This window comes from Melitaea cinxia, chromosome 23 (genome assembly GCF_905220565.1).
Source record: "Melitaea cinxia chromosome 23, ilMelCinx1.1, whole genome shotgun sequence".
Taxonomy (NCBI): Eukaryota; Metazoa; Arthropoda; class Insecta; order Lepidoptera; family Nymphalidae; genus Melitaea; species Melitaea cinxia.
Window position 1 is genome coordinate 7645056 of NC_059416.1, and position 15113 is coordinate 7660168.

Consider the following 15113-nt stretch of genomic DNA (forward strand, 5'->3'; position numbering starts at 1 on the left):
TATTTGTTTTTGTTTGTATTAAGTATATTATTTATATTAATTAGATATAATTACATACATATTTTGTTTATATATCATTACTATTGTTGACAAGAATCCGGGTTAATATTGAAATTAATTGTATAGCAACTAATGTAGGCAAATAAAATTAAAAATTGCAGATGTCGACACTGTCGTTTATAGGATATATTCATAGACTATATTCATTGAGATTTTTCCTGTAAGTATTAATGTTTCCTGTTCCACTTCTATTCATCATGCCCCAATATAAAAACAAAGACATTTTATAAGAAAATATAATAATTAAAATCTATTCGTTTTTAAAAATTCTCTTTGGTGTCAAGAAATTTTAGATTAGATGGGTCTCGCCTATTAAAAGGAACTTTCAAATGATTTAGTTTGGAATTTTTATTTAAATTATATCAAGCCATTATGTAGCGCTTGGTTTACTTAATTATTGATGACTCAGAACGTTACAATTTCTTAAGCGGTTGTTCATTACATGATGACCTTAAATTGTTTTATAAGGTGCTTATAATCGTAGTCCGTCACAAGTTTGAAAGTTGATTACAACACTTATGTTTTATATGTTTAAACGCCTGACAATTAACGGTCTTTAGTACGAGTTTAAAAGGTAGTATTGTATATAGTAGAGACTTCCTTATAAAAAATAATAATAGTAAAATATTAAATAATCTATTGTCCAGTAATATAATATTTTTCAGAAATTAATAAGAAAATGGACATTCAATAATCTATAAAATAATAATAATAATAATAATAATAAAACTAGGTATTTATAATATGCGCTATTTATTAAAAGATTTCCTATATAAAATAGATTTGATATAACATTTTCGTATATAATGGTAAAAATATAATTATTTTCGTGTTTAAATAAATGTTCCGTAATATAATCCAGCGCTTGTGGCATCTCAACTTGTGTTACAATGTTAAATGATGACATAACAGCGTAATTTAGGTTAATTTAGACATACATTAAGAATTTTCTAAAATGTAGGACACACATACATTTTTATATACCACTATTTGACCCGTCGAATTTAGTTCCTTCGTTACAGTTTTCTTTCGTGAATATAACAATTTTCTTTAAATTGTCTTCATACGAACCTTTCTTTTGTAAATCAAAATGTAAATTGATAAATTTGGTACAGTCGTTACGAGGTAAATGCTAATTGAGAACAGTATTATTTCGCTGTGGCTAACCTTGATTAAACTTTATTTCAGACACCATAAATTCTTACAAATTTAATAATTAATTAATTAGATTACTTTATTTCCCACTAGAAGCTCAGCAGATGTTAGAACTGTTTCATAAGAATAGCCAATGAAAAAAAAAAATTAAGAATGAAATTTAACAATGTAAAAATACTGACTGAATTACGCCAGGTAAAAAAAAAAAACGATTTCTTATGTTTCCGTACCGTTTATTATCGAACACATTCTAAAAAGCACAGCCAGTTTACGGTAACGGTAAGTTGAGTATACACTATCAGCTTGTTTAACATTTAATTAGAATCCTGAATTATATTGCGGAATAAATAAGTATCCTGTAATCAATTAAAATTTCTCAATTCTTGTTTCAAGAACGCCTATATTTTGAATTTCACTATGAATAACGTCTCCTGGCTTCAAGTATTCTGGAGGCGATCTGTACATTCCGACACCGCCTGGCGTTCCCGTTAGTATGATGTCGCCTGGCAGAAGTGTCATTATCCTGGAAATAATAAAAAATGCACTTTTTTTTTTTTATTTGTAAAATTATGCATTATTACACCTATTATTACTCCTGACAAATGTAGATTTGTAACGTTAAGTTTTATTAAACCAATATTAGCTGCATTGAATACCTACAGTGTATAATATTTATTTAGAGACAAATTTATGCCAATTACTAAATCCTCAATCTATCACATATAATAAAATTATAACAAATCCAATACTATTTTGACATTTTTAAAAACCTAAAAATATATTTTCGTTATCTTTCTGTATGAATACCAAAACTATTGAATCAATTTGATTGAAATTAAACATAATTTTGATTTTATATATCAGAATTTAATTTAGTTAGTAATCCGCGGGTACTAAATTTTGTTAAGATTTTAACGACGCATTAGCGCATCGGTCATAGCATTGACTTATGGCTGTTGCGATGACGGTTGCTGGTTCGATCCCCGCACATACATTTGTATTGTGCATACAGACGTTTGTAGTGGTCTAGGCCGTTGTGCTTGTGTAATGTTTGTGATTCCGGACCCCCGACACAGGATTAAATCCTAGTGCGGCCGTTTATTATTAAACAAAAGTAATAAAACTTACGAGCTAAGTCTCTCAATGACATCTTGTATTTTATGTACCAGCTGATTAGTATTACTTGACTGTTTCAGAACTCCGTTCACACTGCACTTGATGCTCAAGTTCTGCGGATCTCCAATTTCATCGCTTGTGGTGATGCAGGGACCGATTGGACAAAATGTGTCCATTGACTGGAAAAAGTTAAAAAAATAAGTTTTTGTTTTCAAGATATGTTGTATTTTATATTATGTAAAAATATTTTTTGAGTTATGTTTCAATCAATATCGTATAGGCAACACTTAAGACATTAAAAAAAATATTTTACTGTTATTTGTGTGCAATTTATTAAAATAAAATGACAAACATCTGTTTTGTTTATCTGTATAATGTTTAAAAAAATAACCATAAATTGGATTAAAAAAAAAATGGTTAAGCCAATAATCGATTACCAAATTCCAGTAACTGATTTGTTTGATAAGTACCAGTTGGTTGCTGTACATGTATTTGTATGCCTGCATTATTAGTATAAATGCACTTTACGACTTACGTGTCCAATAATTTACTTGTCTTGAAATTATATAAAAACCTCTATTCCCAACAAAATTGAAATAAATGACGAAAAAATTGTGAGAAAGGGGGCGTCCATTAATTACGTGAGGTGTTTTTAAATTTTCTGTCCCCCCCCCCCTGGTGAGATATCGTGAGATTTTTTTCAACCTCCTCCCCCATCCTCAAATCTCACGTGAAATTTTTCAAAATGTGACGTGAAATGTTTCTTACAAACGCGTTGGATTGTTATTGTAAAAAAAAATTGCTTCGTGCTTTATTTACTAGTTAAGACTAGTAATCAATATTGCTGAGAGTTAATTATAAGTATAATAAAAATTTAACAATAGAATACTTAAATCGTAACTACTGTGATTAAAGAAAGAATATCTACTCTAATTCAGTCCATGGAGAATCATGCGCGGTGTCGCGAGACTATTGGAACCAACATGTCCATATGATTTTCAGTAAAATCATCAGCTCCTTCAACTTCGTTCTGATCTAGCCACTCTAAGCCATTGGCGTTTGCGCACAGTAACTCATTAGCTCGTCTTGTGACAATCGCACTTGGCGGAACATACGTGCTTGCTTAGCTGGTGCAATGTGGGCTGTTTCAATCAGAAAAAAAAATGGCGTGATATTTGCCGAGGCCTCCCCTCTCTCAAACGTAAGATTAGATGAGATTTGACTCGAACCCCTCCCCTCTTAAACATCAAAGTAAGTGCAGTGTGGCTGTTCATTTTTTTTTAACTGGCTTCCCTGTCTAAAGACTTTATTCACGCCACTGATCATCACTTCAGCCTATCGCAGTCTACTGCTGGACGTAGGCCTCTACAAGTTCGCAACAAAAATGGCGTGAACTCGTGTATTTTGCCCATAGTCACCACGCTGGGCAGGAAGGTTGGTGATCGCAGGGCTGACTTTGTCAACCGAAGACGAAAAAGTTGCTCGGCCTCGGCCCGTCTTCGGCCTGTGTATTTCAAAGACAGCAGTTAGACGGTTATTCCACCATCGGTCGGCTTTGTAAGTACCAAGGTGGTTGTGGAACTGTGTTATCCCTTAGTCGCCTCTTACGAAACCCACAGGAAGAGAGGCTATATTTTTTACTGCCGTAACCACACGCAAGAACATAAACGAGAGCGTCTGGTGAACCATGATCACGAAGGCGGTTCCCCCAGAGCGAGATCTGTCCATTAGCATCATGTTAAATAATAATATATATTTTTTAAGTTTTCTTTTCTACATTGTCAACCGAAAAAAGCTAATATGTCTAAGTCAAGTAATTGTGTATGGATTTTTTTTTAAATAATTATGACGTAATATTTAAATTTAAACACACATGACACTCGATATAAAACATAAAATAATCTCAGATTGGTTTAAAAAGATTAATGTAACACTTCAGATAATGTCAATAACGATATAAGAGTAGCGAGATACACATCAATAGAATTTAAGTATTCATATAGATTTAGACAACGGAGAAACAATAAAAATGTTATATAATTTATTTGGAATTTTCTACTGATAGCTGTTGGTGGGTTGAAAATATATGTATGTATGTGGCAATAAATTCATTTTATTATATTATAGAGAATAACATTTATACACTTCAAGGATGGCAAGAAACGGATTACCTAATGGTTACCATAGCTTCAGTATTACCAGGAGCATCATAAGCGCGTTGCCTTCCCCCGACCCTCCCCAGTTCATGTGTCATGTTCACATTAAATATTGTAGCACTCAGCCTTATTATAACCTATGTTTAATTTATTGTGTAATTAGCGATAACAAATAGTGTAGGTATACTAACGAGGCACACGTAACAACCTACAAGACTACGAGAAAGTTTAGTCATCTATACTAACATACCTTGCCAAGTAAGAACTGTCCCCCATTTTTAGTTTTCTGCCAGTCCCTTGCACTGATGTCTTGGGCGACAGTGTAGCCCAAGACATAGTCGAATGCGTTAGCTGCTTTCACGTTACTAGCCTTTTTACCAATTACAACTGTCAATTCAACTTCCCAGTCTACTTTCTGTGGACAAGATTTTAAAGATAATTGTATCCATTTATTTGTTTAAGTGATATATATATATATATATATATATATATATATATATATATATATATATATCTATATAATATATATAAAAGCGAAAGGTCACTCACTCATCACGAAATCTCCGAAACTATAACACCTACAAACTTGAAATTTGGCAGGTAGGTTCCTTATAAGACGTAGGCATCCGCTAAGAACGGATTTTACGAAACTCGACCCCTAAGGGGGTAAAACGGGGGTTGGAAGTTTGTATGAAAGTCCTATGTTTTTGAAGTAAGAGACTTGAAATTTAAAATTTATGCTCTATAGATGGTGAGAAGGTGTCCAAATAATGTATATTTAGAAATCAACTCCCTTTTGGGGTTAAAACGGGGGATGGTAGGTTGATTCACTCATCACGAAATCTCCGAAACTATAATACCTACAAACTTGAAATTTGGCAGGTACGTTTCTTATAGGGCGTATATATTTGCTAAGAACGAATTTTATGAAACTCTACCCCTAAGGGGATAAAACGGGGGTTGGAAGTTTGTATGAAAGTCCTATGTTTCTGGAGGAAGAGACTTGAAATTTAAAATGTATGCTCTATAGATAGTGAAAAGGTGTTCAAATAATGTATCTTTAGAAATCAACTCCCTTTTGGGGTTAAAACGGGGGATGGTAGGTTGACTTACTCATTGCGAAATCTCCGAAACTATAACAGCTACAAATTTGAAAATTGGCAAGTAGGTACCTTATAGGGCATATACATTTGCTAAGAACCAATTTTATGAAACTCGACCCCTAAGGTGATAAAACGGGGGTTGGAAGTTTGTATGAAAGTCCTATGTTTTTGAAGTAAGAGACTTGAAATTTAAAATGTATGCTCTATAGATGTTGAGAATGTGTTCAAATAATGTATCTTTAGAAATCAACTCCCTTTTGGGGTTAAAACGGGGGATGGTAGGTTGATTCACTCATCACGAAATCTCCGAAACTATAATACCTACAAACTTGAAATTTGGCAGGTACGTTTCTTATAGGGCGTATATATTTGCTAAGAACGAATTTTATGAAACTCTACCCCTAAGGGGATAAAACGGGGGTTGGAAGTTTGTATGAAAGTCCTATGTTTCTGGAGGAAGAGACTTGAAATTTAAAATGTATGCTCTATAGATAGTGAAAAGGTGTTCAAATAATGTATCTTTAGAAATCAACTCCCTTTTGGGGTTAAAACGGGGGATGGTAGGTTGACTTACTCATTGCGAAATCTCCGAAACTATAACAGCTACAAATTTGAAAATTGGCAAGTAGGTACCTTATAGGGCATATACATTTGCTAAGAACCAATTTTATGAAACTCGACCCCTAAGGTGATAAAACGGGGGTTGGAAGTTTGTATGAAAGTCCTATGTTTTTGAAGTAAGAGACTTGAAATTTAAAATGTATGCTCTATAGATGTTGAGAATGTGTTCAAATAATGTATCTTTAGAAATCAACTCCCTTTTGGGGTTAAAATGGGGTATGGTAGGTTGACACACTCATCACGAAATCTCTGAAACTATAACAGCTACAAACATGAAATTTTGCAGATAGGTTCCTTATAGGGCGTAAACATCCGCTGAGAACGGATTTTACGAAACTCGATCCATAAGGGGATAAAACGGGGGTTGGAAGTTTATATGAAAGTCCGATGTTTTTGAGTAAGAGACTTGAAATTTAAAATGTATGCTCAATAGATGGTGAGGAGGTGTCAAAATAATGTATCGTAATCTATATATAAAAGAGAAAGGTCACTTACTCACTCATCACGAGAATTCAAAAACCGCTGGGACCATCCAGCGGTTTTTAATCCATCCAGGATGGACAAAGATGAAATTTGGCAGGGAGGTAGATTATAGTAAGTAGACGTCCGCTAAGAACGGATTTTGCGATATTCCACCGCTAAGAGGGTTTAATTGGGGATTATAGTTTGTATGAAACATAAACAGCAGCTATAAGTTCGCCTGATAGGTTATTTATACTGCAGCCTGAAAATAAAGCTAAAAATGTGGTGTATAGAGAGGTTTTATAAAAATAACTATTAAATTATACTAAATTGTGCCTTTTAATAAATGTGTTTACTCGCAAACGAAAAAAAAACCGACTTCAATTACATCCACAAGTAATACAACGTAGATCGACGAAAAAATAGTCAAGCAACTACGCGTTATCAAAGATTACTCAAAAAGTAGTTATTATATCTCGATAAAATTTATATGTGACTATATGATAAGCATCAGCTTTCGATTAAATTAAAAATTATCAAAATCGGTACACCCAGTAAAAAGTTATTACGGATTTTCGAGAGTTTCCCTCGATTTCTCTGGGATCCCATCATCAGATCCTGGTTTCCTTATCACGGTACCAAACTAGGGATATCCCCTTTCCAAAAAGAATTATCAAAATCGGTACATCCAGTAGAAAGTTATGCGGTATAATACAACGTAGGTCGACGAAAAAAGCGTCAAGTAAAAACGCATTATTAGATATAACTCAAAAAGTAGTTGTTAGATCGCAAATAAATTTAAATGGGACCAATTAGCACACACCACCTTTCGATTAAAACAAAATTTGTCGAAATCGGTCCACACGGTCAAAAGTTCTGATGAAACATACATTAAAAAAAAAAAAGTACAGTCGAATTGAGAACCTCCTCCTTTTTTGGAAGTTGGTTAAAAAAATACTCAGCGTAATAAGCATTTCAAGTCGCTGAAATAAAAAAATAGTTTGCGTTAAACATCTTAATAGTAATGCATATCTTCATAACCACGCGAACGTAGTCGCGGGCAACAGTTAGTGTATTATAAAACAAAGTCGCCAAAAGTGTATGTGATCGATTCCCTAAAAATCTACTGAAAAGATTTTCATGCGGTTTCACCGATGGAGAGAGGGCTTCAAGAGGAAGGTTTACGGAACGGCTAAGCAGATTTTGATGAGAGTTTCATTGGAAGTTTGCCGGTAAAAGTTTGTGAAACACTGATTTCAACGCGGGCGAAGCCGCGGGCACCGCTAGTATATATATATATAGCATTTTTTGTTCTTACTTCGCTTATAATTACGTTTTTCATTTTAATTTGTTTGTTATTAACTTCTAGTCAGAAGTGCTGGAAATGCTATCTCTCGCATGGATAAGTATTTCCTTGATACATTTGTTTCGATGACTTATATTTTGTAATTTCTGTTCGTATATAGAGTAAAAAATAATAAAATAAGCCAATTTCTTTTAAATAGTAAAAATATGTAATGTCGTCACCCGCCGTAGCACGCATTATTTCATTTGCCGTCCACCTACGCTCGGTATGAATTACGAACACAATTTGTTTCAATAATTGACCCCAATTGTTAACTGAGGTCATAGTGGACCTTTATGAATCACAGAATACATTTTTCGACCACTCCTTAATAACTGATTTGTAAAGAAAGTGGTCAGTGTCATTTGTGAAATACCTAATTATTATTATTTTTGCATTTTAAATAAAAAAAAAATAATTTATTAAAATGCTCAAATATCAAGCATTTTACAGCTGCATGGTTTTCTATTCGTTTCTATTCGAGGTAAGTGCTTTCTTAAAGTTTTTTTATTTGTTATTATTAAATAATGACTTCGATAATTATATTCGATTAATTGCATTTATAAATGTTTTTAAATCTAATAGGTATAAGTAAAAGTAAAAGTTAAATAGTTTTTTTTTGACAGAATAGTGTGCTTGTAGTAATAGTACAATATAGCATTAGTGTTTGCCAGAGTTTATTATTAATTGTGTTGTAGGTTACAGCTGACTGTTACAGCTAAATATTTTTATTTTTTTTATAAATGTATATAGAAATGATAATAATTATATAGATATATAAATACAAATATTACATACACATTACACACACATATTTATATGTATATTATGCACCCAAACTCAAGCAGCAATCGAACCTGCAGAGCAGAAGGAAGTCTCTACAAACGGGTTACTCATAGCCAAATTAAAAAGAATAAAGTTTAAAGTATTACATAAATGTTCTTTTATTGAAAATAATGACATGTGTGAATGTTGTAAATATTTTTTGTATTCTCTAACATTGAGTGAATACTTTTTGCTAATTTTTTTTAAATTAGTTTTAAAGTCAGTTTTTATATTTTTTGTAACTTAGTCTTCATTTGAGTGTGAAATAAGATTTCCTTATTACATTTATTGTTTTTGTACCTAAATGTGATTTGTCTCATTGTCATGTTTAACATATTTGGAAAAAATTGAAACAATTTGTTTTATTATAATTGAATATTTTTTTTATATAGCTTATTAAACTTGTTGCTGTGTAATAATATAGAATTGTTTAAAATAATTTATTATTTTAATAAAATGAACATAAAAAATTATGTTATTCATGTAGGTTTCAAAAGCACTTATGAATCGTTACACAGTTTAGTACTTACAAGTTAAATTTATAGTTTTCAATACATTAATTTTAGGTAAAATAAAATTGCCATCCGCTTGGAATGTTGATTCTGTAGAGAAGAATCGTTTTTAGTATGTATTAAAAAAATTTAACTTACATTAGTAACGTCAGTCCTAAGTTTCACAGCGTCTTTCTGTCCGATAATCGTACTAGAAAATTTGCTGAAGATCATTGGAACCTCGGGTGGTTTCAAATTCTGTTCCTCACAATGATCCTTGTAATTGAGACCGATGCACAAAACCTTGTCGTTTCCATGGATGGGTGCTGCTAGTTTGACGGAAGACAAAGGCACTGATGGTGGGTTTGAAGATTTTAATCTAAAAACAATTGAATAAATAATTTGAAGTAAAAATTATGTGTGTCAGTTCTGACATACCGCTTCAGCCTATAATATCCCACTACTGGGCATAGGCCTCTTTCCTCATGTAGGAGAAGGATCAGAGCTTAATCCACCATGCTGCTCCAATGCGGGTTAGCGTATATATTCCCTACTATGAGTAACGATCGCTATCAGGTGTACATGATAACAACCGGAACCGACGACTTAACGTGCTCTCCGAGGCACGGTGGGGAGACCCACAAAGACTGCACAAACACCCAGACCACGGCAAACACCTGTATGGCCAATACAAATGTTTGTCATGTGCAGGGATTGAACCCGCAACCGCCAGCGCAACAGATACAATCCATGGCTGTAACCGTTGCGCCAACGCAGCGTTAGTTCTGACATACGACTGGAGTTTACTCCTTCAGAATGATTACTAGGATATTTAAAAAGATTTTCATCTTTTTGCTTACAGGAGCCCTTGGTTGGTAAAATATATAAATATCTACACAAACCAAAAAAGTCATTCTCAAGGCAGTACTACATTAGTCACTCTACATTACTTTTTATTACCCATATTTTTGTCATACTATTCGTCTTATATTGTTACTTAAGGAGTAAACTCCAAAACATTACATTTGTCAGCACTAGCGCTGTTGTAGGAAATAAGAAAGGAATTTGTAAACAACAGATGCACCGATCGCGTCACCTAGCACATCATTCGATAGTCACCTACCCTCACTCATTATATTACTAGAGCTATTCTGACGAGTATAAAACAAACAGTGCTACTTCGGCTAAAGCAGTCTTGGCTCTGGCTTGGCACGGTGAACTTGTTGTATCCTGCTAGTAGCTTAACCTAGACTCTTTTAATAATTACCATATGAGAGGCATCAGCTTTCAGTTAATTAAGAATTATTGAACATGGTCCACTCAGTAAAAAGTTGTGACATCGATGTAAAAATAATCAAGTTAATACATATTGTTCGCGAAAACTGATGACGTTGTCACAGTTTGTAGTGCTCCTGTTTTCTGCTCAGGGGGTTGTGGATTTGATTCCTGCCTCAAGTCTGGGTGTGAAATATGTATTTATTTATATATAAGTATTATTTGTATTTATTTATCGAAAAAAAAAAAATGTAGCCATCAGCCACATATTACCTATAAACACAAGCATTAATTTGCTAACCATAGGAACTGTGTGTATGTATAGATATTCATTTATTACTTATTTACTAAATTAGTGTATTTTATAGCATATTCTAATAGAAAAATGTTACTAGATGCTCGTAAACTATATTCCAATTGCAATTTCATAGAATATTTCTGTATATTCGTTATATAAACTATATCAAATATACAGAAATAATAATAATAAGAATGAGCTTCTAAAGTAAATATAATTAAGTTGGTATGTTTTTATCATATTTCATGTAAACAATATTAGTTGATAAGTACATTATTTTTACAAGATAGTGACTGATTATATATTTTCTGTAAGTCTATATGCTACAATTTAAAATAATAAGCTAGATGAACTTACTTTTTAACTTTGTCAAAATAACCATTCTTTAAAATATCCAATAAATTACTTGGTAAGCTGGAGTCCGCTTTATTGATGTCCACTACTTTATCACCTTCTAAATAACCGACCCGGATCTCACTAGGATTATCATTATAAACGAATTGAACGAGCTTCATATTTCTGCACGAGCTGAATGAAAACTTCCTAACACCAACCTCACTAGTTATATTAAAACCTCTTTTTATCTGACTGCGAGTTTTTATAGATTAGACGTGAGGCGTATTTATTGGAACAGATAAAAATAACAGGTATTTGAAAGTAACAAATAACAACTGTTATTCAGAATTCGAAATACCTGTTATCTAAAATAACATTAAGTAACAGATACGTAAATATCAAATACTTATACCAAATACTACTGTTACTTGTTACCGCAACTGTTATTAACAGTCTGTTATTTCTCGAATAACATTTCTTATCTCACTCTAGCTCATAAGTACGCGCCTTGCAAAACAGAGAAACACCTAGTATTTTACTTGGTATTTTATTACACAATTCACATGTTTACCTCTCAGTTGCACAACAATGCCTATACCATGCCAAAAAGAGAAGCACCTAGTATTTATTACCCCATTATAAAATATAGTTGATAGTTTTTAAGAACAAATCTCATTGAAAAAATTAACTCCCAAATGTGGTCATGTTATGTATTGTCTTCGTATTCGGATACATTGTAAGAATTGTAGTGCCATATTGTGTGTTACTAATAAATAATATTTTATGAATCAAGTACTGTAAAACCAATTTTATTATTTAAATATAAGTATTTTAATAGCTAAACGTTGTTAAATAAAATATGTGTCACTCGTTTGAAATTATGCTGTGTATCCAAACGTTGGCTCATCCCGGTTTAACATGATTGGTCAATAAATTAACCTTGTAAATTTAACTTTACGAGATAAAAAATAAGAATGATATTCAGTTGTGATTATGATTGATAATGTTTAAACTTTGAAATTCCCTCTTTATTATAATTTCATAATCGAACGAATTACAAAGCGTTTTGAATTTTGGAAGTGATAGAAGAAATTTAAAGATTCATGTATTTCTTGTTTTTTAAATTTGTTTAATAGTTAGTTAGTCAGTGTTGTTAGTTAGTAATAGTTAGTTAGTGTTTATATTCATTGTATATATTCATTGTATACATATAGTTTAGATTAAAAATAGTCTATAGTTCTATTATTTGCTAGTGCTCTTATTATTTGTTAGGACTTAGGTTTAGGTGTAAAACTTTTAACTATTTAGGCATAAAAATGTCTCTTAATAAAAAAGTGAATCATCGAAATCGGTCTACCCAGTGAAAAGTTCTGAGGTAATACATAAAAAAAAATACAATCGAATTGAGAACCTCCTCCTTTTTTGGAAGTCGGTTGATGAAGGGAGTTGTTCAGTTTACAATTTACAAGAACAAAGTTCGTTATCCGCATAAACTTAAATAACAGGCTGTTATTTTATAACAGGTATTGATATCTGTTATTTTTCTATAACAGTAACAGATATAACAGGTAACATGTTTCACCTGTTATAACCCACGTCTATTATAGATGTTATCAAACGCCGGGCAATCGCAAACGTGATATTCATAACGCTTTGCGGACGTCACTACCAAATAAATTTAAATATACAAAGTTACGTAATAGACGCAACTAAATACGTTTATAATCAATAAAATATATTTTTTCTGTCAACACTTCGGTATTATGGCCTATAATGCCAATACAATATACATAAAGAAACAATGTTTCTATTTTCTAAAGTTGCTCTTGCTATTGCTACTCGCCATTCACTCGTCATTTTAACAGTACATTTGAGTACATTCTTAAAATCGCCTTTATTACTTTGCTGTTAATGCTTAAAGTATCATACAATGCCTTATCAAACTTTATCACATAGTGGAAACACAAACTGTCATTTAGATGTTTTTATGTACTCTTTTTTAAGCTGTGGGTTCGAGCTTTTTAAGTCTGGTAATTATGAGATTGGCGTTTTATCAGTTATTATTAAGATATCTGATATATATGTGATATATACTATGATTATCAACGTTGTGTCCATAAGAACAATTTTTGCAGTTTATTGGAGCTTACTCCCTAAAAATGGATTTTCATATAAGGCCCCCGTATGGAAAAAATATGAGGAGTAAAATTTACTGAACGAATGACCTCCTTGCGTTTCTCGTAACGCCATTTATCGGAACCAATAGGGTTCCGATTAATGGCGTAAAGTACTTATATACCTACTCTTTGTAACTACGGTAGTGGTCGGAGCTGATACACCCTTTTTTAGTTTATCCATAGTCAAGCTTTCTGTGTGATAAACAATATGTAAGACAGTGTGTAATTTATTTCAACAGTTTAACTTCGAGAATAAAACCTGTATCAAATTATCATAATTTATTACTTATGTATTTTGATTTATTCGTTTTATTCAGAAATTATTAAGTAAGGAAAATGTGTGATTTAAATAAAAGTCATTTTAGTTATGTTGTTTTATTTTATTTTTTTGTGTTCTATAGATATAAAATGACCAGAAGCAGGTTTGATCAGAACCTCAAGTTTTATTTGTAATCTTGTGTGATCGCTTTGTATCGTGTAGCGTCGGAGCAAGTGACTTAGCATTGTTTTCATAAACATCATAGCGAATGAACGTCCTGTGAAAAACATGAAAAAGATCATTTATTATGTTTTGCAATGTAAAGATATTTAATTTTTGTGAAAAAATATTTATGAAACGGTTTAAAGCCTAATTTTACTAGTACGGTTTAATTTCTTGATACGATAAGTTAGAATATAACCACTTATTTATTTTATCTTCCAAAACTTAAGTAATAAATTGGTTGTTGCACCTTGCGAAATTTATAAATAATTTCAATTTTGTACAAGATATGTGCCTAAATAATTATTTCTTCTTTACTTTCCATTATTTGTTAGACTTTTAAATTATTCTTCGATACATATCAGTAACATTCACGAGAGAAATCAATTAAGCTAATTATCAAATATAAGAAAATTAGGTACTCAATATTTATTATTAATAGATAATAATAGTAGCCAAAATAAATTACTGTTTATACATTATGCTAACCTATACAATTTCTTTTGCCAATACTAAAAGGTATAAAAGCATTTGGATTAGATGGTAGCTGCTTTTCTAACCAACGTTCTGGTCTGAACTGATCAGCATCTTTTCCCCATATCTCGTGACGATGTACGCCATATATCGACAAGAAACAATTGTTCCCAGCTTGTAGGGTATAATTTTCTGAAAAAAAAAGTCATCTAGTAAAATTGTTATATTGTATTTGTTTTCTTTTTATTTGTTTATTGTTGTATTGTTTACTACTCAGAGTTGTATCAAGCATTTGGAACCGCAGATTTGACAATGGCTGGTTCAATTGAAAATTGTCATTCCTATAATTTTATAATTCCTAAAAGTGTTCTGCAACGGTAAACAATTTGATGTTTTGCAAATTGCCACACGCTATTGTGTTTTTGACTTCGTTTCCTGTATATTTAACCTCAATAAAAAAAAAATCATCAATCGTCAAATTAGTTTTATCCTACAGGTAAATAAATGTTTTTCTTCAACCATTGCTACTTACTGTAACATTTTACTTGAATGTCTCATTCTAGGTTTAGTATGTTGTAGTAGATTTCATAGTCAGATTCTCTATTTTGTCATAATCAAATGGAAATAGTGAAAATAGAGTAATCAAAAAATATATTACTTAGTTTAACTTCTTTGTCTAAATATCGAGCTACGAAAGGAGCCGTTACGTAGTATCGCATGCTTTCTTTAAGTACGGCT

General features: G+C 31.9%; 1 protein-coding gene across 1 annotated transcript; it reads right to left on the reverse strand.

Moving 5' to 3' along the window:
• Positions 1-796: 796 nt before the first annotated feature.
• Positions 797-13107, reverse strand: LOC123665030 (fumarylacetoacetate hydrolase domain-containing protein 2). Its single transcript, XM_045599391.1, has 6 exons — positions 12853-13107; positions 11265-11513; positions 9494-9713; positions 4738-4902; positions 2344-2510; positions 797-1738 (listed from the first exon to the last, which is right to left on the reverse strand). Exons 1-6 carry the CDS (start codon positions 12888-12890, stop codon positions 1582-1584), a joined length of 996 nt encoding a protein of 331 aa, XP_045455347.1. The 5' UTR covers positions 12891-13107; the 3' UTR covers positions 797-1581.
• Between the last annotated feature and the right edge of the window lie 2006 nt (positions 13108-15113).

Coding starts and splice junctions, on each gene's coding strand:
- LOC123665030 (XM_045599391.1), bottom strand. CDS start 12,890: ATGAATATCACGTTTGCGATTGCCCGGCGTTTGATAAC. Junction 4,903..9,493: donor TTAGGACTGACGTTACTAAT/GTAAGTTAAATT, acceptor TCTTGTCCACAG/AAAGTAGACTGGGAAGTTGA. Junction 1,739..2,343: donor GTCATTGAGAGACTTAGCTC/GTAAGTTTTATT, acceptor TATTATTTCCAG/GATAATGACACTTCTGCCAG.